The 22,687-nt window shown below is 45.0% G+C and overlaps 3 protein-coding genes across 5 annotated transcripts in view; all 3 read left to right on the forward strand.

The window, feature by feature from the left end:
- Positions 1–4,104, forward strand: part of MYO9B (myosin IXB) — an 84,210-nt gene extending 80,106 nt beyond the window's left edge. The window contains exons 39-42 of the mRNA XM_030540056.1: positions 1,829–1,876; positions 2,440–2,579; positions 2,895–3,022; positions 3,174–4,104. Coding sequence (XP_030395916.1) covers positions 1,829–1,876; positions 2,440–2,520 — 129 coding nt within the window. The 3' untranslated portion in view covers positions 2,521–2,579; positions 2,895–3,022; positions 3,174–4,104. The remainder of the gene's footprint in view (positions 1–1,828; positions 1,877–2,439; positions 2,580–2,894; positions 3,023–3,173) is intronic.
- A 2,568-nt stretch (positions 4,105–6,672) lies between these two features.
- USE1 (unconventional SNARE in the ER 1) lies at positions 6,673–21,866 on the forward strand. 3 transcript variants are annotated; one of them, XM_030540086.1, is made up of 8 exons: positions 6,673–6,805; positions 11,379–11,428; positions 12,260–12,338; positions 12,837–12,989; positions 13,582–13,600; positions 14,616–14,646; positions 14,938–15,100; positions 19,452–21,866. In XM_030540086.1, the coding sequence occupies exons 1-8, from the start codon at positions 6,704–6,706 to the stop codon at positions 19,488–19,490; spliced, it is 636 nt and encodes a 211-aa protein (XP_030395946.1). In that variant the 5' UTR covers positions 6,673–6,703; the 3' UTR covers positions 19,491–21,866. The 3 variants fall into 3 exon arrangements, with proteins under 3 accessions (XP_030395946.1, XP_030395944.1, XP_030395945.1); XM_030540084.1 differs by lacking the exon at positions 19,452–21,866 and adding an exon at positions 15,643–17,003; XM_030540085.1 differs by lacking the exons at positions 6,673–6,805; positions 19,452–21,866 and adding exons at positions 8,014–10,211; positions 15,643–17,003.
- Positions 19,455–22,687, forward strand: part of INSR (insulin receptor) — a 116,179-nt gene continuing 112,946 nt past the window's right edge. Inside the window, exon 1 of the mRNA XM_030540061.1 lies at positions 19,455–19,534. The gene's annotated coding sequence lies outside the window, so the exon portion shown is untranslated. The remainder of the gene's footprint in view (positions 19,535–22,687) is intronic.

The following is a 22,687-nucleotide window of genomic DNA, read 5'->3' on the forward strand; positions in this document are numbered from 1 at the left end:
TTAATTCTTCTCAGCTCAGGAGGGATCAGAGGGATGAGCATCCTTTTACCAGATCCTGGTAGACTGGGACTAGAGGACTCAAGGGATGAGTGTACAGCTTCAAGTGTGCATACAGTACAGGCTGCCAGCACTGGGATCGTTGTCAGAGTAGTAACTCCTGCCCACGCTACTGCCCATGTAAGAAGAGCAATTTCCAAATGTGGCACAATCAAAACAGAGTGTCACCAGGACACTTTCCTTTGTGAGGGCTATTTCTCTCCTTTTTTGGCACTAGAGTGGCTTTAAACAAATATCTCTCTCATATATATTTTTTGTATAATTACATAAGAACATAACAAGACTGGGTCCGTCTAGCCCAGTATCCTGTCTTCTGACAGTGGCCAATGCCAGGTGTCCCAGAGGGAATGAACAGAACAGGGAATCAAGTGATCCATCCCGTCACTCATTCCCGGCTTCTAGCAAACAGAGGCTAAGGACACCATCCCTGCCCTCCCTGGCTAATAGCCATTGATAGACCAACCTATCCTCCATGAATTTATCTAGTTCTTTTTTGAACTCTGTTATAGTCTTGGCCTTCACAACTATTAGTAAAAGTTAATTAATTTCCAGCTGTCTTAAATGGCTGAATAATTTTTGGGGGAAAGTCAAAAACAAAAAATCTGCTTTAAGCAGGAACCAGGCCTGGAAAAATTTCAGCCCATGAGGTGGGGGTGGATTAGGGGGAGAGTTTTACAAAGCTATGAGTAACTGAAAATGGTGGTTATCATGGAAATGCTGAAGTAACCCTAACTATAGTTGCTCTCATGGAAGTGGTATCACAAAACTTCCTAATTTAAAATGCAAAAAGAAAAGCTCTTTGGGAACGTATCTGGAGGCCAGAGGTAGAAGTGTAGGGAGTGAACTGGAGTTAGGGAACTTGCTGTGAAACTGTTCTACATGTGGACCTAGGATTTGAGTCAGTCCAAGTGAGAAGCCAACACACACCACTGTGTGTGCCTCCAGTGCTTTGCAAGAGATTCTGTCAGTGTCAGACATGTGACCACTCCTACCCCCAGAGGACTTGCAGTCTAACTGCACAAACAAAAGCTCTCCGTACCAAACAGAACTTGCACTGAGACGACTTCACAATTCTTTGGCCTCATCATGACATTGATTTTTTTTTTTTTTTTTTTGTTAATTAAAGCAGAACTTCTCTCCAGACATCACTGTGGAGTTTTGCTTTAAAATCAATGGGATGAAGAGAGCCTTTTGTTTGGCAGTTAAATAGTGTTAGACAAGTATGTGTTAAACTTGTATGTCTGTTTTTAATCCTGGATGTAAGAATTGTGACAGCCAAGCAATGAGATTCCACATATGGACCTCAAGATAGTGGGCTTGTATTTGCTGATTCAAAGCCTGATACAGCTGGTCTGTGTGCCCTAGAAATCTGACATAAGTGAAAAATCAGAGTTTTAAAAAAAACAAAAACCCCAAACCACCTAGATCTGTCTGACCTATAATAAGAATTAGAAAACTACTGAGATGACTCCAGTTGATACTGCCAACAGGTTGCCTTAACAGGTTAAAATACGTTCAATAGAGTAAGAAGGTCTTTGATAATGAAAGATTCAATATCTTTGTGCTTGGGTAGATCAAAATGTTTTTAAAACCTTAAATATTGCTTTTATGGAACGTCCAAACACATACATTGCAAAATATGACAGTGATAGAACTATTGACATTACCATTAAGTCTGACATACAAAGTTTTAATGTAATTGTTCTGATCAGAAAAAACAACTTTCTGAAGTTACCATGATGTAGTGAATTTGGTCTTCATCTTTCTCTAGCTCTGGCCTGTAAAACTTGGGTTTTCTTCTCCTTATGAGGGGGTGCTGGTATGTACAAGACCTGATGTGTTTATAGTGCATGGTTAATTCTCCTATGGCACCACAGCATGATGGGACATTTGCTGCTTATTATAACTTATGTGGTGTGAAACAGATTTCAAAACATTCCAGACTGCATGCATCACTGCAGCCCTTTCCCCAGAATGCATGCACTGCTACTATCCAATTCCTTCCTCACTTCACTATTTCTTATTAATTAAGTTCTAACCTGTGCTCATACTGAATGGCACAAGAATTTGTAGTTAACTCGCACAGCTAAACAAGTGTTGGCAAACGTACTCTCTACATTGAAAAACGTGAAAAAAGAAAAATGTTAAAATAAATCAGGTGAATTTAAACTTTCAAGGCAAATTAAAACTACGGTGTGACCTAGTCAAACATATCTGTATAAATGGAATGGATTACTAATACGCCCCCTTCACTACCTCTGTGGGAGCCCTTCACTTGCCATATCTTCGCCTGCCCATCTTTTATAACTAACTTTCTGTCCAGAGTAGTGTGAAAATCCTGCTCCTGATCATGAAGCGTTGACACATCCAACTTTCTTACAGAGTAAAAAGCCCCCAAGACAAGGAAATGACGACAGCTTCCCTGAGCTGGGATCACTACAGGAGGAAGACGAGGTGTCTTGATGTTGATAACCGGGAAAGGAGATTCTGATAGAACGCATACAGTCAATAAAAGAGGAAAAGTGAGTCCTGGCTTCACATTTCTAATTTAAATCCATTGAGTTTATGCCTCGTGTCCTGGGAGGCAACACAGCATGCTGCTTTATTTCTGTGTTGCATTTCAAACATAATTTACAAAGTCAGAATGGAGAAGAGGAGAGGCAGTAAAAGGTAACAGGCAAAGGAAATATTTTCAGATGAAATTTGGTGAGGTATAGGTCCAGGACTGCTTTGCTTCTAAAGTCTGCTCTGCCTAGAATAGTTCATGTCAGCAGTATTGGTAAATATGTAAGTCAGTGTCTCTCTGGAGTGCTATGATGTATATGTGTTTGATGCAGGGAAGACATAACTTACCGATTACCTGAGCTTGACCAGCAAGGCTCTGATGAGGAAAATCTAGACTCTGAGACCTCAGTGAGCACGGAGAGCCTGCCAGAGGACCGAACAGGGCGGCTGGATACTGAAGGTCAGTATTAAGGTAGTGTGTGCTCTTTTTTTCACCTTCTACATTATTTCATATTTTACATATTTTGTGACATCTGGTCAGAACCAGTCATGTCAGTTTACATTTTTTAAAATGCACTCTAATTTCCAAGTAGCTTTCCCTTTCTTTAAAGGAACCATGCTGTCTGAATTCCAGTGCCATGGTCAGTGCCCCAGTGTGCCTGCCAAAGACACTTGCGGAGGGCCCAGCATTTCACTTTCACTGGCCTCTACATTCTCCTCAGTTACAAGGCGCAGACCATCATCAGTATTGGTCAAGATGAAGGTCCCCTGCCGAAATCCAGTGATACCGACGGCAAATATAAAACTTCCGTATGGGATTCCCAAACTGACAGAATCCCAGAGAAGAACATCAGCTGAAGAGTCTCAGCCAGTGGTAAGACGGAGGGACCGGCTAGCAAGGCGAACTGATAAAATTCACTCTGTATACATTGCACAAGGATCTGTTGTGGCCCAAACTCAGGATCCTTTGGACGAATATGAACCAACAGCAAAAGTGAAGCGGAGATTTTCAGACCCTTGCTCACACATTTCATGCATAGATGAATGAAATATTTAAAATGTTGGAATTTTTAAAAACTGGGACCACACTTCTAGCTCTGACCCTCCTTTAAGGATTGTGAACTTGTGCACGTGCCTTAAGAAGTCATTGGCGTCACAGTCTGGAACTCTCAGCACTCTAAGGGTTAAGCAGGGTTGCTTAAAACAAACAATATCCTGCTATTTGTAAACAAATTAAAAAACTGGTGGGGGAGGGGGAAAGTAGAATCGAAATCTGCTTTGGTCAAAGTAAAATACGGAGACTTGAGTCTGCAGGAAGACTCTAGTGACCTTAGTTTCTCCTGCTGTGCCTTTTTGTATTTGCTTACGATGGGCTCTAATAGGTTCGAAGGTGAATTAGAGTCCCTAGGTTTTGCCTTACTCCAGTTTTTTGTATGTTTTATGACAAATTCCTTTGTGGTTTACAGAATTGTTAATGTAATAGCCTTAACTGAGACCAAAAATGTATCAATGTTTATTAATACATTGCACTTTTTAAAAATCCTTGTGTTAGGTTATCAGTGTCCTACTGCTACAGTGTCTGCCCTTTCCAGAGAGCCCTTTAGTAGGAGAGAAGACACTTGATTCTGAGCAAAAGTAGATCTGCTTCCCTGAGATTTGGATGCCATTTCCCACCACTTCCATAAAAGGATTTGGAGAGGGTTCTGCAGGGTAAATACCGATCACCAAAGTTCCTGTAATCATGCAGTGTTTCTGAGAGTTCAGTGTTTTGTGTACAAGTATAACCACATTGCTAAGCAAATGCAGTTGTTGCAGTGGGCAACTATGTGCAAGGCTTTGTTCAGCATATGTTGTGTATTACAATGCTGCAAACGTCACTAAGGGTCAGGTATGAGAACATGCAGGCAGAAACAGCTTCTAAAACCTGGGCCGTGTGAGTCAATCTTAGTTTACTGTTCAGTCTCCCCTCTGCCAATGTGAATTGCGAGTGTAGATCGGGCCAGCTGACTTTCTGGCTGATATGAGGAACTCCACTTACTGGCTCCAATCAGGAATCCCATCCAATCTCCTCATTGTAGGGTGCCAAGCACTACATACATGTTTGTTAGAGCTGGTAGGAAGATGGAGCATTTTTCCGGGAGGGGGGGGAAGCCACAATCGGCGGCACTTCGGTGGCTGCTCTACCACACCGCTTCATTCTTTGGCAGCAATTCGGCGGCCAGTCCTTCCCTCTTAGAGGGACTGAGGGACCCGCTGCCAAAGACCTGGACATGCCGCCCCTTTCTATTGACTGCCCCAAGCACCTGCTTCCTGCACTGGTGCCTGGAGCCGGTCCTAGGTTAGGCATTACAACAGTCACATAGCTGTATGGCATCATGGGAGAAGTCTAACTGGAGAGCCTGCCCCAGAGAGAAGAATGGAAGCATAGGAGACCCAAACTACAACTCTCATGTATTTCTGAATAGAAATCCTTCAGTTTTCAGACTTTCAATAAAAAAATCAAAGTTTTCCACAAAATGCAGATACTTCTTACAAAAAAATTAACTGAAAACCCAATTTTCCATGCAAAGAAGTCTTGATGGAGAACATTCAGCCAGTCCTGCTGTTTTATTATAAGTAAATGTGCTGCTGTAACAATTAGTGATGAAGGAACCAATGTTCCACCCTGCATTTAGAGCTGCTGTTGAGTCAGTAGGGAGCGCACACTGACATAAAAAGGGACTCTGGTAGACCCTGGCATGTAGAGTTTGCAGCTGTAAAGCTTAGAGGTGAGCTGAAAAACTCAAGCAAGGTATTTCACTAATGTTACAAATAGGTGCTGAATGCCCCCATCAGCCAGGTAGGGCATCATGAACGAAAACTCTGCTACTTTTTCTTTCTTGGCATATGACACGAAATTAGTGGGCATAATTTAAAAAACAAAACCTGTACCTCCATCTGAGATCAGAACAGAATTAACCCCCATGGGGCTGAGTTATCATTTTCTTGTACTGTGCACTATCAGCTAGCCTCAAGCACAAATTGAGGCAGGCTACTAAGACTTTAAAGAATCTTCCATATGCCTTGAAAGTTTTTTTTTTTTTTTAAATATAGCAAAACCATATACAAAAATGGCCATGCCTTTTAGAAACTAGACTAACCTCATCCTGTTCTTGCTTGCCATCGGTGTGTTCTGCGCTGAGGGATAGTGTCACCTGATGATGCATATGATGGAGCAGAACCTAGATGGCCAGGATGGAAGGGAATGTCACATGAACGGAACAAATCCAGCATGTCTCGGCTGACCTCTGTCAGTGTGTTCAGTACTGTATAGCTAGGCATAAAGTGTCCTACCGTAGCTGGTCATAAGCTAAAGTGGACAGACAACACTACCCAGACACAGTCTTCTAGATCAACGGTCAGTGGATGTTCAGCCCTCCATATAGCCCAGGTACTTCTTGGTGAAGGATTATTGTTTGAAGGTTATAGTGAAGAAACGTTTCAAGGAGGAATTTTCTGTCAAGTTAGCAGAATTATGGAGACGTTTTGTCACTATTAACAGCAGGCCTATCAATGTCTGTGAGCTGGGTAACTGACACAAAGGCTGTAGCTCAAATTTAAATCTATTTCAGTGTTAAACGTCTGTGAGGTCAACTACCTGAACTCATGAGGGAGGGGGTTTGTAAGGTGTGCAGGCACGGGGGGGTGTGTTACCGGTGGAAATAGCAGTGGGATAATAAAGGCTTTCCGCTTGAAATTGCCTGTCATACATGACTTCGTTAGCAGGGAGCTGTGTCCCGTCCAGGCTGCATGTACGACCACCTGTGCCAGCCGGCGGGACCCCGGCAGCTGCCTGGGGCGCTGCCGCTACCGGAACCTGCTGTGCCAGCAGAGAACGCGGCTTCCCGCTGAGTGCGCCCACGTCCCCCGACGCACCAGGCCTGTCACCCTCCTCGGGCTGCCCCGCTGCTGCTGTTCCGGGCCCGGACTGGCTCTGCGCAGGCGCCGCCGGCAGCCCCGTGGCGCGTGGGGAGCCCGGCCGCGCCCTGAGCTCCGGGCTGTTTTGCTTCCCCGCCGGTGACGTGTCCGCGCGCCCTTGCTACGTGAAGGCAGCCGCTGGCCCGGAAGTGGACTATTCGAGTTCCGGTTCCGGGTCGGAGCGATGGCGGCCACTCGCCTGGAGCTGAACCTGCTGCGGCTGCTGAGCCGCTGCGAGGCGCTGGCGGCTGAGAGGCGGGAGCCGGACGAGTGGCGGCTGGAGAAGGTACCGGGATCGCCGATTTTGGGGCCCGGCCGGGAGGCGGCGTCCCGGGCAGTCTCCAGCCCCCGCCTAGTGCCTCTGGCCCCTGGCGCTCCTGGGGCTTCATCACTGGGGTGCGGAGCTCCTGGCTGGGCTGCCTCCCCCTGTGCGGGAGCCGGGACAGAGGGGTCCCGTCACGCCACCCCTGCCCCCGGGCGGTGCCCCTGGCTTCCTGCGAGCGGGAGGCCTGGCACCGTCTGCCCGCCCCAGCCCCACTGTGGTGGCTGGCTGCTGCCCAACGGCCCCATCAGCAGCCGGGGGACGGTCTGCAGCGCATGAGACTCTTTCTGTCTTGTAGGATCCCAGGGAACGTAACGCAGCGCGGCTTTATACGGCCTGTTATGGATGCTGCACTAGCTTAGCAAGACGGAGGGGGGGGACTGGATTTTGCAAGTGTGACTGTAGCAGCACCGTTCTGCCCAGCTAGATTATCTCGTTCTTTGGCTGGGAGCAGGTTCTGAGCCTTTTCCTGCTGCTGTGCAGGCCCTGGTTTCATGAAGTGACTAAAGCAGCTTGATGAGCCATTTCATCTGCAGACTTCTCAGAGGGATGCAGATGCTGCTGCTTTGAACTGCTTTGCCTGTGCTGTAGTGGAATGTCCTAGTCTTATTCATAAACCTTAACATGCTCATTTGTTTGAAGAATGCAGTGGTTACCCTGGGAGCTGCAAAGGATGTGGTGACTGGGAGGAGATGCCATTGGCAGAGAACTTGTTTTGAGTCAGTTTGGCCGTAGGAGAGAAATCTTTGTTTCTAGTCTCTGATGTTTTTTTGGACGACGTTCTCTTTCCCTGCCACAGCATCAGTCCATCAGTGAGATGTCCAGGGTTCTGGGTAGGCTGGTGTATTTGGTTTCATTGGCTAGAGCCCAGTCTTTCTGACTGGGAGATACCATTCAACTTTACTGAGATAAATCTAATATAGGTGTCCTTGGACTTCAGTATTGAAGCAAAATTTAAAACCATATCATGTTTTTGCTTAGAGATTTCTCCAGCTTTATTCAGTGAGATAGTTAAATCTGAGGAATTTTTTATATGTATGCTGTGTTGTAGTTGTGGTGGTCCCAGGATATTAGCGAGACAAGAAGAGTGAGGTAATATCTTCTATTGGACCAACTTCTGTTGGAGAGTGAGACAAGCTTTTGCTATTACACAGAGCTTTTCAGGTGTGGGAAGCTTCTGGCTTGTATCTCTCACCAACAGAAATTGGTCCAATAAAAGATATTATCTCACCCACTTTGTGTCTCAGATTTTTTTTGTTAGATCATTGATTGTTTGACTTGCTTCACTATAGTGTTTCACTTGGGCCTTCATAAACTTATTGAATGCTACAGGGCTTTGGAGCGGAGCTGGAGCATGGAGCAGTAGAGCTGCAGGTTTTTGCCTGGAGCTGGAGCGGAGCCAGAGCACAGCTCCAAAGCCCTGGAATATTGCCCTCTCAGAATTGTCTAATTTACCCAGAACTATACTGTTGTGAAGAAATGAGACGTTAATTTGCCAGACTTTAAAGGATCTTAGTTTAATCATCCTGGCTCAGGCCACTGGATGTCACCCTTATTGCACACACATGTAGCAGACCCCTTTTCTTGTAGAAGAACCCTGTTATGATTGCCAGACTCCCTGCTTTCATATGAGGAGATGGAGGTTCAGTGTTAGGGGAATCCTGTTCTCTAAAAAACAAGTACTATCTTGTCATTCCTGAGAGGGAAATTAGATACAGTTTGCCCAGCTTTTCTAGGAAATGTTGAATATGAGCAGTAGGCAATTCTGTGCCCCAGTGTAAGCAAGAATATTGCAAGATGTGTGCAGCCTGTATCATTAATGTGCACACATCCCTTGCGTGTCAGTCCTTTGTTTGCCTAGGGGGAGCAATCTTGCTACTCTATGGAAGTTGAGGGACCCATGTGAAAATAGCATCTGGGAACCTCTGGTTTGTGCTGTATGTCATACCACTTTTATCCCGTAGCTTGTGGTATAGCAGGGCTTTGTAGTGTGCGTTCATGTTTGAAGTAGATATTTGGTACTTCATAAGGCACAAAAGCCTTTGCCTGGAGATATAATTTCTTGGCTTACAGATAGATGAGACACACCGGCAAATTAATCAGCGCCAGTCCATGGCTTCTGTGGTTGTGATAAATAAAGCAGATGGCTGTGGGAACATGTATGCTATTCAGGCCATTGCTAGAATTCCCCTTTGAGAAGGGGTTTTAAGATTTGGGAATAAACTTCAAAGTGATCTCTTTATAGCTTGGATCATATTCCACACACTGCCCTTGGTCAGTGTAGGCAGGAGACTTCTGGGAGCCAGCAGTGCAGGTGTTGCTTCTCTCTTGCCAGCTGTTCCTCTGTAGTCTCTACATTGCACCTGGGAGCCAGAGAGCTGTTTCTTGGGAGGGACTCACTTCCACTTGATCTTTTCTTTGTAATTGGCCTTGTGCCTCAGTTTTTGTTTTGTTTGTTTTGCCAGTTTCCTTCCAGACATGCGAATTCCTGTCATCCACTATCGCAGGGGCACTGTAATAGGATGTACTGGATGGAAACTGAACATGAATATCTCTCAGCAGGAAATGGAATGGAATGGTGTCCCCACGGAATGGTGACTGCAGCCAGATGGGCATCATTTCACTAATCCACACTCTAACTTGACCAGTTCTGATGGCTTCCTATTGGCAGCTTTCTTTCTCTGCCAGAAGGAACTGGTTGGTTGTAGCATGTGGGTGGCTGTTTATGGAAACAAAAAGTTCAGTGAGGATGGAGGGTAACCTATGGGTTGGCAGGGCAGATGTTTGCCTGCTCAGAGAGTTTCAAAGTTGAGTCCTGCTGCTTGGAAGTAGGATCTTTCTATTTAGGTCTCTCTCCAACTCGCATTACCCAAAACCTACTGAAAAGATGCCTTATTCCTGCTGAAGTGAAGATCTTATGACCATTGTCCCCTTAGTCTTCAGTGAACTATTCAGTGGAGCATTGGGGGTTGGGATGGCGACCTGAAGTGGAAACCCTTCACTTTTGCCTACTACACCATCAGGGTGCCAAAGTCTTTAGCTGCCTTCTGTCCAGTTGCCAAAACCTACAGTGTCCTTCCCTGATAGCGTTCACAATACGTGTGTACTCTCTGCAAAAGTGTGGCAGTAAAACGTTGGACACCATAAAAAGTGAATAACAGAAGGAATTCTGTACTGACTGCATTATTCATTTTTATAGTTAATTCAGTAACCCCTTTCCCTCACTTCCAACTTACATGAAGTTGCAGAATTCACAGATTCCAAGACCAGAAGGGACCATTGTGATAATTTATTCTGCACTATAGCTCTCAGAAACCAGAGGGCCTCACAGCAGGATTCCAGTCCAGTTTGCTGCAAATCCCATGAGCGGGTGGGTCTTGGATTCTAAAGAGTTGTTCTACAATTTAAAAAATCACTGTCTGAAATATTTGTACTTGCTAATATTACTACTTGTATATAATCACTATATCTGAAAAATTAAAGAGTATTTTCAGTGTATGTTGGGAGTATTTCATAAGAACCAGACCAAAGGTCCATCCAAGCCAGTATCCTGTCTTTCAACAGTGGCCAATGCCAGGTGCACCAGAGGGAATGCACGGAACAGGCAATCATTAAATGATCCCTTCCCTGCCACCCACTCCCAGCCTCTGGCAAACAGAGGCTAGGGGCACCATCCCCGTCCATCTTGGCTAATAGCTATTGATGGACCTCAGTGAACTTATCTAGTTCTTTTCTGAACCGTTATAGTCTTCACCTTCACAACACCCTCTGGCAAAGAGTTCCACAGGTTGACTGTGCGTTGTGTGAAGAAATACTTTGTGTTTGTTTTAAACCTGCTGCCTATTTATTTCATTTGGTGACTCTAATTCTTCTGTTATGAGGAAGAGTAAATAACACTTCCTTATTCACTTTCTCCAACACTGTATATGTTGGTGCAGTCAGTTTTTCGCCCCTCTGGTCAGTGTGTGTCTTCAGCACAGCAATAATGGAGAAGAAACTCAAATTTTTTTTTAATACTGTGAAATCACAGAAGTTGGCAGGAATCCTCAAGGGCAGATATAACATCTGAAACTTGCTAACTTGATTTTTGCATCTTAGATTTCAAGCTGATGGTTGCTGTTCTTGGAGGCATATTTCCATTTGTGGGAAGAAAATTTTGGTTTGAGAGTTCAACTTGTCAGCCTGCTATTAGCTGAAGGGTGGGGCAAGAGATGCTGGGAGTAGCCCACCGTGCTTAGTTTTATCTCATTAATTCGTAAGTTCCATTGATAAGATCAGGCTGCTAGTCTCTGCATTTCCTTAACCTGTCTCCCAGTGATGATCCTCTCATTAAGACTGTAAGATACAGACTCTAAAGAGTGTGTATGTGTGAGTCAGGCAAGCCACATTAACCCAGGTAAAAACAACACCGGATGGTGCTTCCTGTGAAAATGACAATCCTCATTATCATTAGTGCTTAATAGCTGCAGAGCCTTTAGCATTTGCCACACTGGTTCCTGTTAATCCTAACTCTTACAACTGTCTGGGTTTTTTTTAGTATGTAGATGCTCTCGAAGAGATGCTCCTTGCATTAAAGAAACACTCAAGGTGAGATGCTGTCTCTGAGACTGAGGTTGGAAGGAAATTGTGTGTGTTCTTTTTCAAGTAACCTCTTAGGTGGGAAATAGGCACAACCCAGGAATGCTGAAACTGTGGGACACTCAGGACTGTGAGGATAGCAGAATGGTTTGTGCTCAGGGGATGCCCCTTGTAGTTATAGCCCTAGAACTCACTTTGCGAGGTTTTTTTTTGCTGTTGGGAGGCCGCGTGAATATCGGTAGAGACAGCTCAGGACTGTTGTTTCACTTGCATTGCAGGAGCACTCGGAAGCCCCATTTATAATCTGAGCCCCATTGTGCTGCACAAACCTACAGAAAGACATGGTCCCAGCCCCAAAGCCCTTAACAGTCTATTCAGACAAGCCAGACAGGTGGCATAGAAGTGTCAAAATGTCATATTGGGCAATTTAAATGAAAAAGCCTCCAACATTTCCCAGGTGCTCCAGCATTATTGCTCTCATGTGCCTCCCCTGCACTCTGTCATCCCTATGGGAATACATGCAAGTATCACCAGAAAAGGTGCAACATAAGCAGCAGCACAGCAAGCTACAACTCCCTCCCCCACTCACCATCCCTAGCTGCTGCATTTCAGCCCTGTCCTAGAGAGGCCATTTCTAGAAGTGATACTTGATCTTTCTGCCCAGTTCAAGCCGTTGTCCTTCAGAAATTACGAGTGAGGGTGACCCTAGCTCTAAGCTGTTCCTGCTGGAAAATGCTGCCTTAATCTCTTGACTGTTCTACATGCATATGACTTTCTGAAATATTTGCAATAGGAAATACTGACTCTTCTGGCTTCCATCGTTTCTTTTGACTGTTGCAGCAAGCCTGCCCCTGAATTGCTGAATGAATATGCCCGCAAAGTGGACTTCTTGAAGGGAATGTTAGAAGCTGAAAAATTGGTAAGAACCTTTTGTCCATCCTGAAGTGACTAACCGAGCATTTGGTTTTTTTGTCTCTCTCTCACATCTCAAAGCAATAAGCAGGCATCTTCCTGCACCCATGCACAATCTTTCTCTCAAAATCCTGAGTGAGTGTGTCTTGGGAACTTATCTGTTAAATGTAAGGGGTTGATATTTAGAGTTACAAGCTCTTTCTGCCCCCCCTCAGAGAACCACGAAGAAGGCAAATGTTTCTTCTGTGATTTATGGTGTCCCCTTTGCCTTTGAGCTGTGAGCTTTTGGGGGCAAGCTGTCTTTGCTCAACATCATTTGCCCTTTGTACAGTGCTGCGTACGTCTACTGAGCTATGGACTGCTGATGAGCTGTGCTGCAATTAGACCGGATTGAGTCTGCGCTGTCATGTCCACTCACCTGCAGGAAGTAGCAGCAGAAGAGCTTCCTGGTTATTTTCTAGGCTTCTCTGCAGAGCACAAGATTAATTTGGCCCTCTCTTTATAGTCCTCGTCAGCAGAAAAGGCCTTGGCAAATCAGTTCCTGGCCCCCGGCCGAACTCCCACGACAGCCAAAGAGCGAACCCCAGCTACTAAAATGGTTCATCTGCAGACAAAGGCTCGCTACACTGGCAAGATGAGGAGTGAACTGCTTGGTACAGTAAGTTATGTTCTACTGCTGGTCTGTCGCGACTGTTAATTCAAGAGGGATTTGCTGCCTCAGCCAGCTGCTCCCCTGGCGCTCCCTTTCTAACCCAAAAGTGACCAGGTCCATATGGGCCACTGTCAGTGACCCTGCCTAGTAGCAATGCTCAGCCATCTAGTTCCAGCGTGGGGGTGGGACCAGAGCCAAGGGGAATCGTGTAGCCTCTGGTGAAATGGAATTTCATGCTTTGAGGCCCTGTGTACAGAGGTTACAACCAGCCCTCTCCCTGGGAGACCACAGACTCAGCTGGCAGCATGAGTGCAGGGGACTGGGCTAGGTGACCTCTTAAGATCCCTTCCTGTTCTGATTCTGTGCTGCCCTTCAGAGGGCTGAGCTACAATTCTGAGCCTGGGCTCTCTCCACTTCTTGTGCTGGACTGTTGGAGAGCCGGTCCCTGCTTCATGGTATTGGATTTTATGATTAGAAATGTTGGGAACAAAGGATACTCTAGGGCATGGGGGTTGCTTGATGCAAGGCTGCAGTCACTTCATCTGTGCATGTGTAATCTTACTGTGTTTCTCCTCTCCTCTCCTCCTCCATGTCCCAGGATCCCTTGTCTGTCAATGGTAAGTTTATTTAAAAGCAGATGGCTGGAATGTGTGGGGGGAAGTGGGAGGGGAAGAACAAGGGGTGACGCATCTTGCCTGACAAGCCAGAGCATGCTTTCTCTTTTTTGTGATTTTTGTTTTTTTAAGTAGTTTTCCAGCTTGGGACTCTTCTCGTGAACCACCACTTAAAGCAACTAAGAGTCTGTGTGGTTACTGAGATTGCAGTAGCTCCCAGTTTGGATCAGGGACCCATTGGGCTAGATTCTGTATAGTTGAAGTCTCTACCTTGAACAGTTTACAAATTTAACTTAGGACTAGAGGCAACAAGCCAAGCTTTTTCCAGAAGCTGGGAATGGGTGATGGGATGGATCACTGATTACCTGGCCTGTTCATTCCCTCTGGGGCACCTGGCATTAGCCACTGTCAGAAGACAGGATACTGGGCTAGATGGACCTTTGGTCTGATCCAGTATGGCCATTCTTATGTTCTTAATGTTACCTATGTTCTCCCCCTGCCAGAACAAGATCACATGCCTCCAGGAGCTAGCAGCATGCATAGTTTGATTCCATAGAATATTAACCTTTCTAAATGTATGAATGAATAATCCTCAGTGCCCTGTACTTGGCCATATTAGTGGGCAGTTTCCTTAGCTAATGTTAAAATACCTGGTGCTAGGTTAGCCTGGGATTCTGGCAGCAGAGCTGTGGTGCTCTTACTCATGAATATTGGCTCAATCCAGGGTTTGCGCCTCTTCCTCTCCACTGGACACAGGCATGACACTGCATGACATCAGAGCATGTCGTCTGTCTCCCCTGGGGAGGTAGGGCTTTCTAAACTCTTGTTACCTGGTGCAGACACCCAGACAGATTTAAACCTCTTCTCTCCCCCCTCCCCGTTCCTCTTACAGAGTCTTAGTTTTGTTTCTGCAGTTTTCAATTTTACTTGCTTAGTTTCCTGGCGCATCAACTTTCCACAAGAGATTCAGGCCTGGAGGTTTTTCATCTGCTAAAATACAAACTTTTTTTCCCCCCAGAGTCTGAGGAGCTAAATTTAAGGAAACGGAAGTAAGTCATAGTTTAATATTTTGACTGTTTTTGATGGGGCGTCTTTGACTCCTGAATGTACTTTATTAACTCAGCTGGGAAGGTTTTAATGCCCATTTGTGGAAGCACCAAACTTGAATGGTTTCTTATTAGCTGTTTTAGCAAACTGCTGCTCTGAATGCTCTTGCCATCTAATCAGATTTGTGAGCAGTAGTGCAACTCTGACATCACCTAATGGTGATCTAAAAACCACTGAGAATAGTCCATGAGAACTCTCAGGGAATCCTAAATCTCCTCCCTTGTGCTCTGCAGAGGCTTTGTGTCTGAAGAGAAGCAGTCAGCAACTGAGCTGGATGCCGTGTTACAGCATCATCGCAGCATGCAGGAGAAGCTGGCTGAAGAAATGTTGAGTTTGGCTCGCAGTCTCAAAAACAACACCCTGGCAGCACAGAACGTTATTAAACAAGATAACCAGGTAGCATGGATTGCAGTAGAAGAAATTATTCAGATTCTCAGTATTGCAATCCATAACATTAATTTGCGAAGATATGGGGTAAACGGGAATATCTGTAACTTAATTCTAAATGTGATTGCAGCAGGGGGAATTTGCATGAAGGACCTGTCCTCCTCCATAGTGCAACTGGTCCTTACTATAGATTCTTTAGTTTTGTAATAAATAGCCAAAACTTTCAAACCTGGATGCCTGATGTAAAAGTGGTGTGACTCTCAGGTGCTGATCACCCACAAATCCTGCTGAAGTCAGTTGTAGGTACTTGACACCTTTGACAATCTGGTGCCTACAGATGGCTTTAGGGGAGCCTATCTTTAACTACTCCGGTTTTGGGTTTGGTATTTATGGCTGACCTAATCATCTCTTCTCCATTGTTGAAATATGGCTTCTACTGTTTAGGCTGTATCAACGCAACTTGGCTTAATCAATGACAAGCACTAAGATGTTGTCTTTCTCATCTTGCAAATCAAATCTGACTTGCAGCTTGCTCTTTGTTTGTTCCCTAGACATTATCTCACTCTCTCAGGATGGCAGACCACAACTTTGAGAAGCTGAAGGATGAATCTGAACGCCTCGAGCAGCATGCAAAGAAATCTGTCAACTGGCTGCTCTGGATAATGTTAATTGTAGTTTGTTTTATTTTTATTAGCATGATCCTCTTTATCAGAATTTTCCCTAAACTCCGATAACTTGCACATCCTCCAGGAGCAACAGATAGAAAGCTCGACAGTATGTGACACTCTGCTCGTTCCCAGCAAGTCTCTGTGACCTGTTTGGTAATCACCCACTGTAAGGCAGTTACCTGCCTCTGATCATATCCTGAAGGGTGTCACCAAGGGCCTAGTCTTCCATCCCTTCCTTGTGTCCTTACAGGAATTGGTGGGACACTTTGTGAAAGGCTTCCTAAGTTGGGTCCCTTGATATCCCTTTTGCTTGGCTAATATGGTTATTAGTTTCTTGAGAAAGAAACTGCAATAAAAATGGCACTTTCAGTGGAATATCCCTAGAAATAGATCATTCCAGGTGCCTTGGTAGATGTGGTTAAGGCAAATGCTATTGTTCCTATATAAGGGAGAACGGTATACAACTGAAGGATTAAAGGCCATATTTGCTCTTTAGACTTTAACAGGACCCTTGCTGGGATTGTCTTTGTAATCTTCCTATGGCAGGTATGGAGGGAGCATTGTTATTGAGTGGGTCCCCTTGGGTTAGAGTAGTCAAGAAGGAGAAGTAACTTCACAACCTTGCCCTTTGGCCAAATGGACACTGATCACTGAAGTCTGAAGCCTGGAGTTATGGGAGAAGACCAAGACTGGAAAAATTTAGTTTGGGAAGTTTGAACAAACCCACTCATCTCCTCTTACAATCACAAACCCTAACATCCAACCAAAATATAGAGCATGTCATTTACCATTATTCCATTCCTTCAGGAAGCAGCTGATGGCAGCTGTTCAGCCCTAAACATACAGTGTACTCTGCAGACCCTGCCTGCCTTCGCATCTTGTTGCTTCACTATAAAATGAGAGTTGAGGAAGTTGGTTTCTCTTTAAAGAAGGCATTTACTTAAGGAAAAAATCGGCCTGTACCTTCTGAGCTGGGCTTATTTGCATGTTTGCTTTCCTTAACACTTATTTTTCTTGTGGAAGATACCTTGGAGTTTTCAGCAACATTCTGCTCTTGATGAAGTGCTGGCTTGCTGTACTGAGTGAAAGAGAGTGGTGTAATCATCCCACCAACCTGCTCATAGAGAGTGTGAGATTCTGTTTCTCTCTCTCTCCTCCTAACTTTGAAAGCATCAGTACTGGAAACTGCCTGCTTTCGCTTCAGTTTAAACCATTCTCCCTATTACAAATTGTTACTGTTGGTATTCTGGTATTGCTGTCTATTTTGTACAAGTTTGTATTGGTTTCTCTTTGACTTATTTATTACTATATGATTTTCATAATTAGAAGCAACAGCCATCTTCTCTCCATATAGCAAGTGAATGTTCCACAGTACTATACTGCAGCTTCTGGGGTGATCCGTATTCCTGCAGATAATGTAGATTTAAGAGCAAACCCATCCATAGTAGAATGTGTACCTGGTAACATCACGCACATCCTCCTCAATGACTTCACGTTGTAAGAAAACTATCACTGTTCCAAACTTCTGCCTTCATCTGATGCCTCTCAGAGGAAAGTTCAAAAGTGCAATCTTCCTAATTCTTTATGGGCTAGCTTTGTAATGCATTGTATATCTAGGTTCTGATCCTGCAGTGAGAACTACCGGGGAGCCATTAGGCCTGTGTGGGTGATGGGGCTCAGCCTGGACTGTTCGCCTTGTAGGATCAGGGCTGAAGTGAGCCAGCTCTGAGTTTCATCTGCTTACAGCAAGGCTAATCTACTGCAACGAGACTTGCACCCACTTACGTCAAGGCCGACTTTGGTTCAGGCTGTATTTTGTTGACAGACACTTTGCATCCACATTCTGTAGGGTGTAGGGTGGTGATGTACAGAGAAAGTAGTCAATTACAACCTGCTAGAGTTGATAAGACTTCACGTGATGTTGTGAAGGGTTACTGTGTACAGAATCAGACGAGTGGTATTGCTGAAATTATACTTTGTTAGGGTGAGTGTGCCTGTGGAATCCGAAGCCAAGGCCCAGAATGAGAGTACTTGAAAAGCATCCATTCCATCCAGGAAAAAATCTAGTTTCCATGTACCAAGGCAAAGAGAAACTCATGTATGTGCAAAACAGACACAGAGAAACACTTGGAAAATGATTCTTCAAAATTAGGCAGGACTTGCATTGCTCTTCTAAGGGCAGTTGCTGGTGAAAGCTAGATAGGTGCATCTGGTGTTTAAGTATTTTTAATTCGCTTGTGAGGAAGGGAAGGAAATAGAAGAGATCACTTTTATGAACCACTAGGTGGCCATGTTGCCAGTGCTTCCTGCCTGCTGTGTTCTGTTACTCTCAGCAGGATTGCTGAGAATAGTTGTACGATGCTCTACAGTCATCAAGGCTGGTAGGAAAGTGAGACTGATACTGTTTGGAGGCTGGCTGTTCAGAGAAATGAGCGAGAGACTGGCTTCTTGGGAGAGGTGTTAACGATGATATTTAAAAAGCATTTTTTGATTGTACAATTTGATCTACATCAGCCCCCTGTGTTAATTCATAAATAGGTTACCAAACTTACTGGTTGAGCTGTAAAAAACACATTTTCTTGTAGATACTCACCTGTCTTTATGATAAATGCTGACTTAATTTTTGAGCAACCTGTTACCTACAGTAAGCCCTGAGAGAAATGAAAAGTTGCAGCAGTTAATTCATGAGAAACATTAACCGCCCTTGGCCAGACCCCCCCAAGTTGTCAAGTCAAACTGTAACGACTTATGCAGCTGAAGTATTTGTTGTTCACAAATTTGTTTTTTCCCCACCTAGTTGAACTCCCCTTGCAGGATCACTGTGCTGTGTTAATCGGCAGCTGTGACCTTCACTTGTTTCAGATTAATTCAATAATCCCACTAGTTCCAGAACCCAGTACAGTTTTTTCTACCAGCAGTCTTTGGAATGGGGGGAGCCTGGAGCCAGAGATCCTATTTCAGTTGAGGTTTCCTCCACACCACGGGGTCTCAGGGCCCATTTTCCTTGCCTAAGTGTGCTGCAAAGGGGCAGAGCGCTGGCCAGGATTGGGCCACCCTCTTGATATTCATCCCATGCTCCACCCTAAATAATTCCTTTCTCCTAAGTTTTTACACCTTCCAAATAGTGGTAGACTCTTACAGTATTCTCAGTTCAGTCATCTCTTAGCCAAGTCACAGTCTGTATCTCTTAATCTTTCCTCATAGGTCAATCTATCTAGTCCAGAAGTTGCAGACTCCCAGCACCTGCTAAGTAAAGAATTGAGACAGAGACAAGCCCTTGATACAGTTTCTAGGCAGAATGATGATTTTACTCATGACTGATGCAAGGACTGTTGTTCATAAGCTGATGCTTTAACTCTCAGCCCTATTCTGTAGCAGGAGACTCTAAGGAGGGCCCCCTGGTCACAGACAGAGTAGCAAAGGCAGTTAATGAAGAATTGCTTGATTTCTCCAAGGAAGTGGGAAGTCCTAATGAGATGCATTTGCTTGGCACAGGTCTGTGCCTCTCTGTAAGAGAGGCTGGGTGTTCTGGTAGGCTACCTGCTGTCAGGCAGTAAAGTGAAAACCTTTTTTAGAGACCTGGGTCATGTCAGGCCAGTAAGCACAGCAGCCTCCAGGCCTGGCAGCAGTAGTAGCTGTGAATCAGTCTGAGCTCTGTTGGCAGTAACTCTTTTTTTTAATATCTGTTTCAGAACCGTGTCCTCAGGCCACAGCTGGAGCAGATGATTTAGGGTGAATGGTCTGTGAGTGTCAGCAGGTCCATAGGCAGCAAGAGGTGAGCATTGTACCCAATGGTTCCCATGGCTGGGTGGTAAAGCAGTTAGTTGGTCCTGGGTGTTTTCCATTGGCTATGCCATACAAAGACTCTGTGTACTAGACCTCATGGACTGTGGCCACCCTGCCAAAATGGGGGCCAGCAGGGGCAGTTCGCCAAATGGTGAAAGCAACAGACAGGAGCCTAGAGTTCTATTTTTGGCTCTGCCATTCACTCCCCATGTGGCTCTAGGCAAATCCCTTCCCTGATCTGCCGCCATTGTAAATACAAGATAATACCTCACATGGATGAGGCTTCATTCTTCATTGCTTCTCAACTGCTAGAGAAGTGCCAGTTCTTTTGGAATCCCATCTCAACTGTGGTGGTATGACAGAGGAGTGGTATGCAAAGGGGATATTTCGGAGCGTAAAGTGGGACAACATGCTGCCGGAGCCCTCAGCATCGAGTTGGAGAGAAAATGTGACCACTCTCCTCCTCCAACACCACATGCTTTGTTGATTTTAGGATGCCACATCAAAGGGGGTCATAACAAAAGGAGGGAAGCGAATGACACAGGAAGGAAAGCCATTTGTGTGCATTGAACAGCAGCATCTCACAAGTGTAGGCTCACTTTCTTCCTTCCGTGGGACTGGCCATGCCCTGCATAGAACTTATTAGTTCATCCCTTTATTTCCTACCAAAAACATGTTTAGATTCTATCAGTATATTACATTGTTACTCTAGCAGCTCGTGAAAGGGATGGAGTCGGAGCATAGTTTACTGCCTAGAAGTCCTGAATGCGGTACCATGGTATTGCATCCCTCCAGTCTCTGATACACACACATTAGTTCCATTTCATTCTAGTAATACGCCAGTTACTTGCAGCAGCAGTGACTGTGTGGGCTGTCGGTTGCTGCAAAGTGCTGTAACTCATCCGATGAACTCTTTATTTCTACAGCGTCCTACAATCCCACAGTCCCTAGCAGGTGATGAAATCTCACTTGTATGTGGAGCAGATGCTAAGCATCCCTGTGACACCTGAATTATGGCAGAAATAGACCAAGAAGGAAGGTGTGGGAGGGAACCCTGTAAAGATAAATGTGGCTGAATCAGGCTTCACACATTAGATAGTAAATCCCCAATGGAAGAGGGAAATTGAACCTCAGGTGGAGAAGAATCACAATTCCAGATTCAACAGTGGGCTCTTAATGCCCAAGCTATGTTTTCCTTGTCCTGTCAGTCACACCTGACCAGGGTGCCAATGTGATTCTATAACCCTGCAGCTCACTAGAAGACCTGTCCATGCTCATCCTCCTGCTCTACCGTGTTAAGGTGCACACCCAGGAGCTACCACTTGAACTGAATCAGTTTGGAAACTGATGTAGCTGAAGCAGTGCTGCCTCCTTTTTATGGGCACTTAAATCCGCATCAGATAGCCTTGTATTTATTTAGCACAAGCCTGTAAGGAATTGACTTATGCCACATAGATGTGTGGTTCGCTCAAACTGATTTAAGAATGTCCACACAAGATGCGTGTGGGGAAGGTTGAACTAATTTAGCTACAACCGTTTCTAAACCAGTTCAGCTAAACTGGTACAGCTTTTTGTGTTTAGATAACGCTTAACAAAGAGATCATGCAGGCACACAGCCTTATGTATCCCCAGTGTATATCCTGGGGCGTATAGTTTTGGGATGTGGGTTAGGCAGATGCCTAGCACAGTACCTCATGGCTGTGCACTGCTGTTTTGGAGATTTGCAGTTGAACAGACATTTTTGAATGTAAGGGCCTGGTCCACAGCCCACTGAGGTGAGTGGAAGGATTCCTGTCTCAGCCACATTAGCATTAAATCCCCTTTTGGAAGAGGACTGAGTTGTATATTTGGTCAAATTGTGCTGCTTTTGCATGTGGGGGAAATCTGGTATATTGGTGCTTTGTTTCTGATGCTGGTATGTCAAATGTCTCCCTGCATTGGTCATGTATGAGGACACAAGTAAAGCTGGCTTTACATGGCCACTTTCTGTTCAATACCATGGCAACACCAGGAACACATGATGGTGAAGGATTTTGATGCTGAATCTGAGATACAAAGTGCCTTCAAGAAATAGAAAGCATTTACAGAGGTTTAACAGGAATTCGTTCCCTTCTTAAGCTGCCACCATGTTTGCTGTTGAAGTTGGGGTGCAGGGGAAAGTGGTAGCTGCTACTTTGACTCGGAGTTAGAGAGATTCCTTTTGCCAGTCCAGAGCTGGTTTGTGCCGAGATCATTCTCAGACTCATAGTCTTTAAGGTCAGAAGGGACCATTATGATCATCTAGTCTGACCTCCTGCACAATGCAGGCCATACAATCTCACCCATCCACTTCTATAACAAACGCTGAACCTATGTCTGAGTTATTGAAGTCCTCAAATTGTGGTTTGAAGACCTCAAGCTGCAGAGACCCGTGCCTCATGCTTCAGAGGAAGGCAAAAAACCTCCAGGGGCTCTGCCAATCTGCCCTGTAGGAAAATTCCTTCCCGACCCCACATATGGTGATCAGTTAAAACCCTGAGCATGTGGGCAAGACTCACCAGCCAGCACCCAGGAAAAAATTTGCTGTAGTAACTCAGATCCTCCCCATCTAACATCCCATCACAGACCATTGGGCATATTTACCTGCTGATAATTTGGCAATTGATCTTTGATTAATTGCCAAAATTAGGCTATCCCATAATACCATCCCCTCCATAAACTTATCAAGCTTAGTCTTGAAGCCAGATACGTCTTTTGCCCCCACTACTCCCCTTGGAAGGCTGTTCCAGAACTTCACTCCTCTAATGGTTAGAAACCTTCGTCTAATTTCAAATCTAAACTTCCTAGTGTCCAGTTTATACCCATTTGTTCTTGTGTCTACATTGGTACTAAGCTTAAATAATTCCTCTCCCTCCCTAATATTAATCCCTCTGATATATTTATAAAGAGCCATCATATCCCCCCTCTGTTGTTATAGGAAACCACAGTTCAGGCCTGCACAACCCCCCACACCCTAGAGCTAAACATCCATTTCTGCTTAGAGCCACACATGGGAGAGCCAGAGAACTTGGCAAAACAAAGGAAAATCTTTATGGAAGGGGCATTTTCTCTTTGTTTAGCTGCTTCATGGTTTCTGCTGCTGTTTTGTTTTCTTCCTGGACAT

Source organism: Gopherus evgoodei, chromosome 22, assembly GCF_007399415.2.
Source record: "Gopherus evgoodei ecotype Sinaloan lineage chromosome 22, rGopEvg1_v1.p, whole genome shotgun sequence".
In the NCBI taxonomy this organism is placed as follows: domain Eukaryota; kingdom Metazoa; phylum Chordata; order Testudines; family Testudinidae; genus Gopherus; species Gopherus evgoodei.

Coding starts and splice junctions, on each gene's coding strand:
- USE1 (XM_030540084.1), top strand. CDS start 6,704: ATGGCGGCCACTCGCCTGGAGCTGAACCTGCTGCGGCTGCTGAGCCGC. Junction 12,339..12,836: donor TGTTAGAAGCTGAAAAATTG/GTAAGAACCTTT, acceptor CTCTCTTTATAG/TCCTCGTCAGCAGAAAAGGC. Junction 14,647..14,937: donor CTAAATTTAAGGAAACGGAA/GTAAGTCATAGT, acceptor TGTGCTCTGCAG/AGGCTTTGTGTCTGAAGAGA.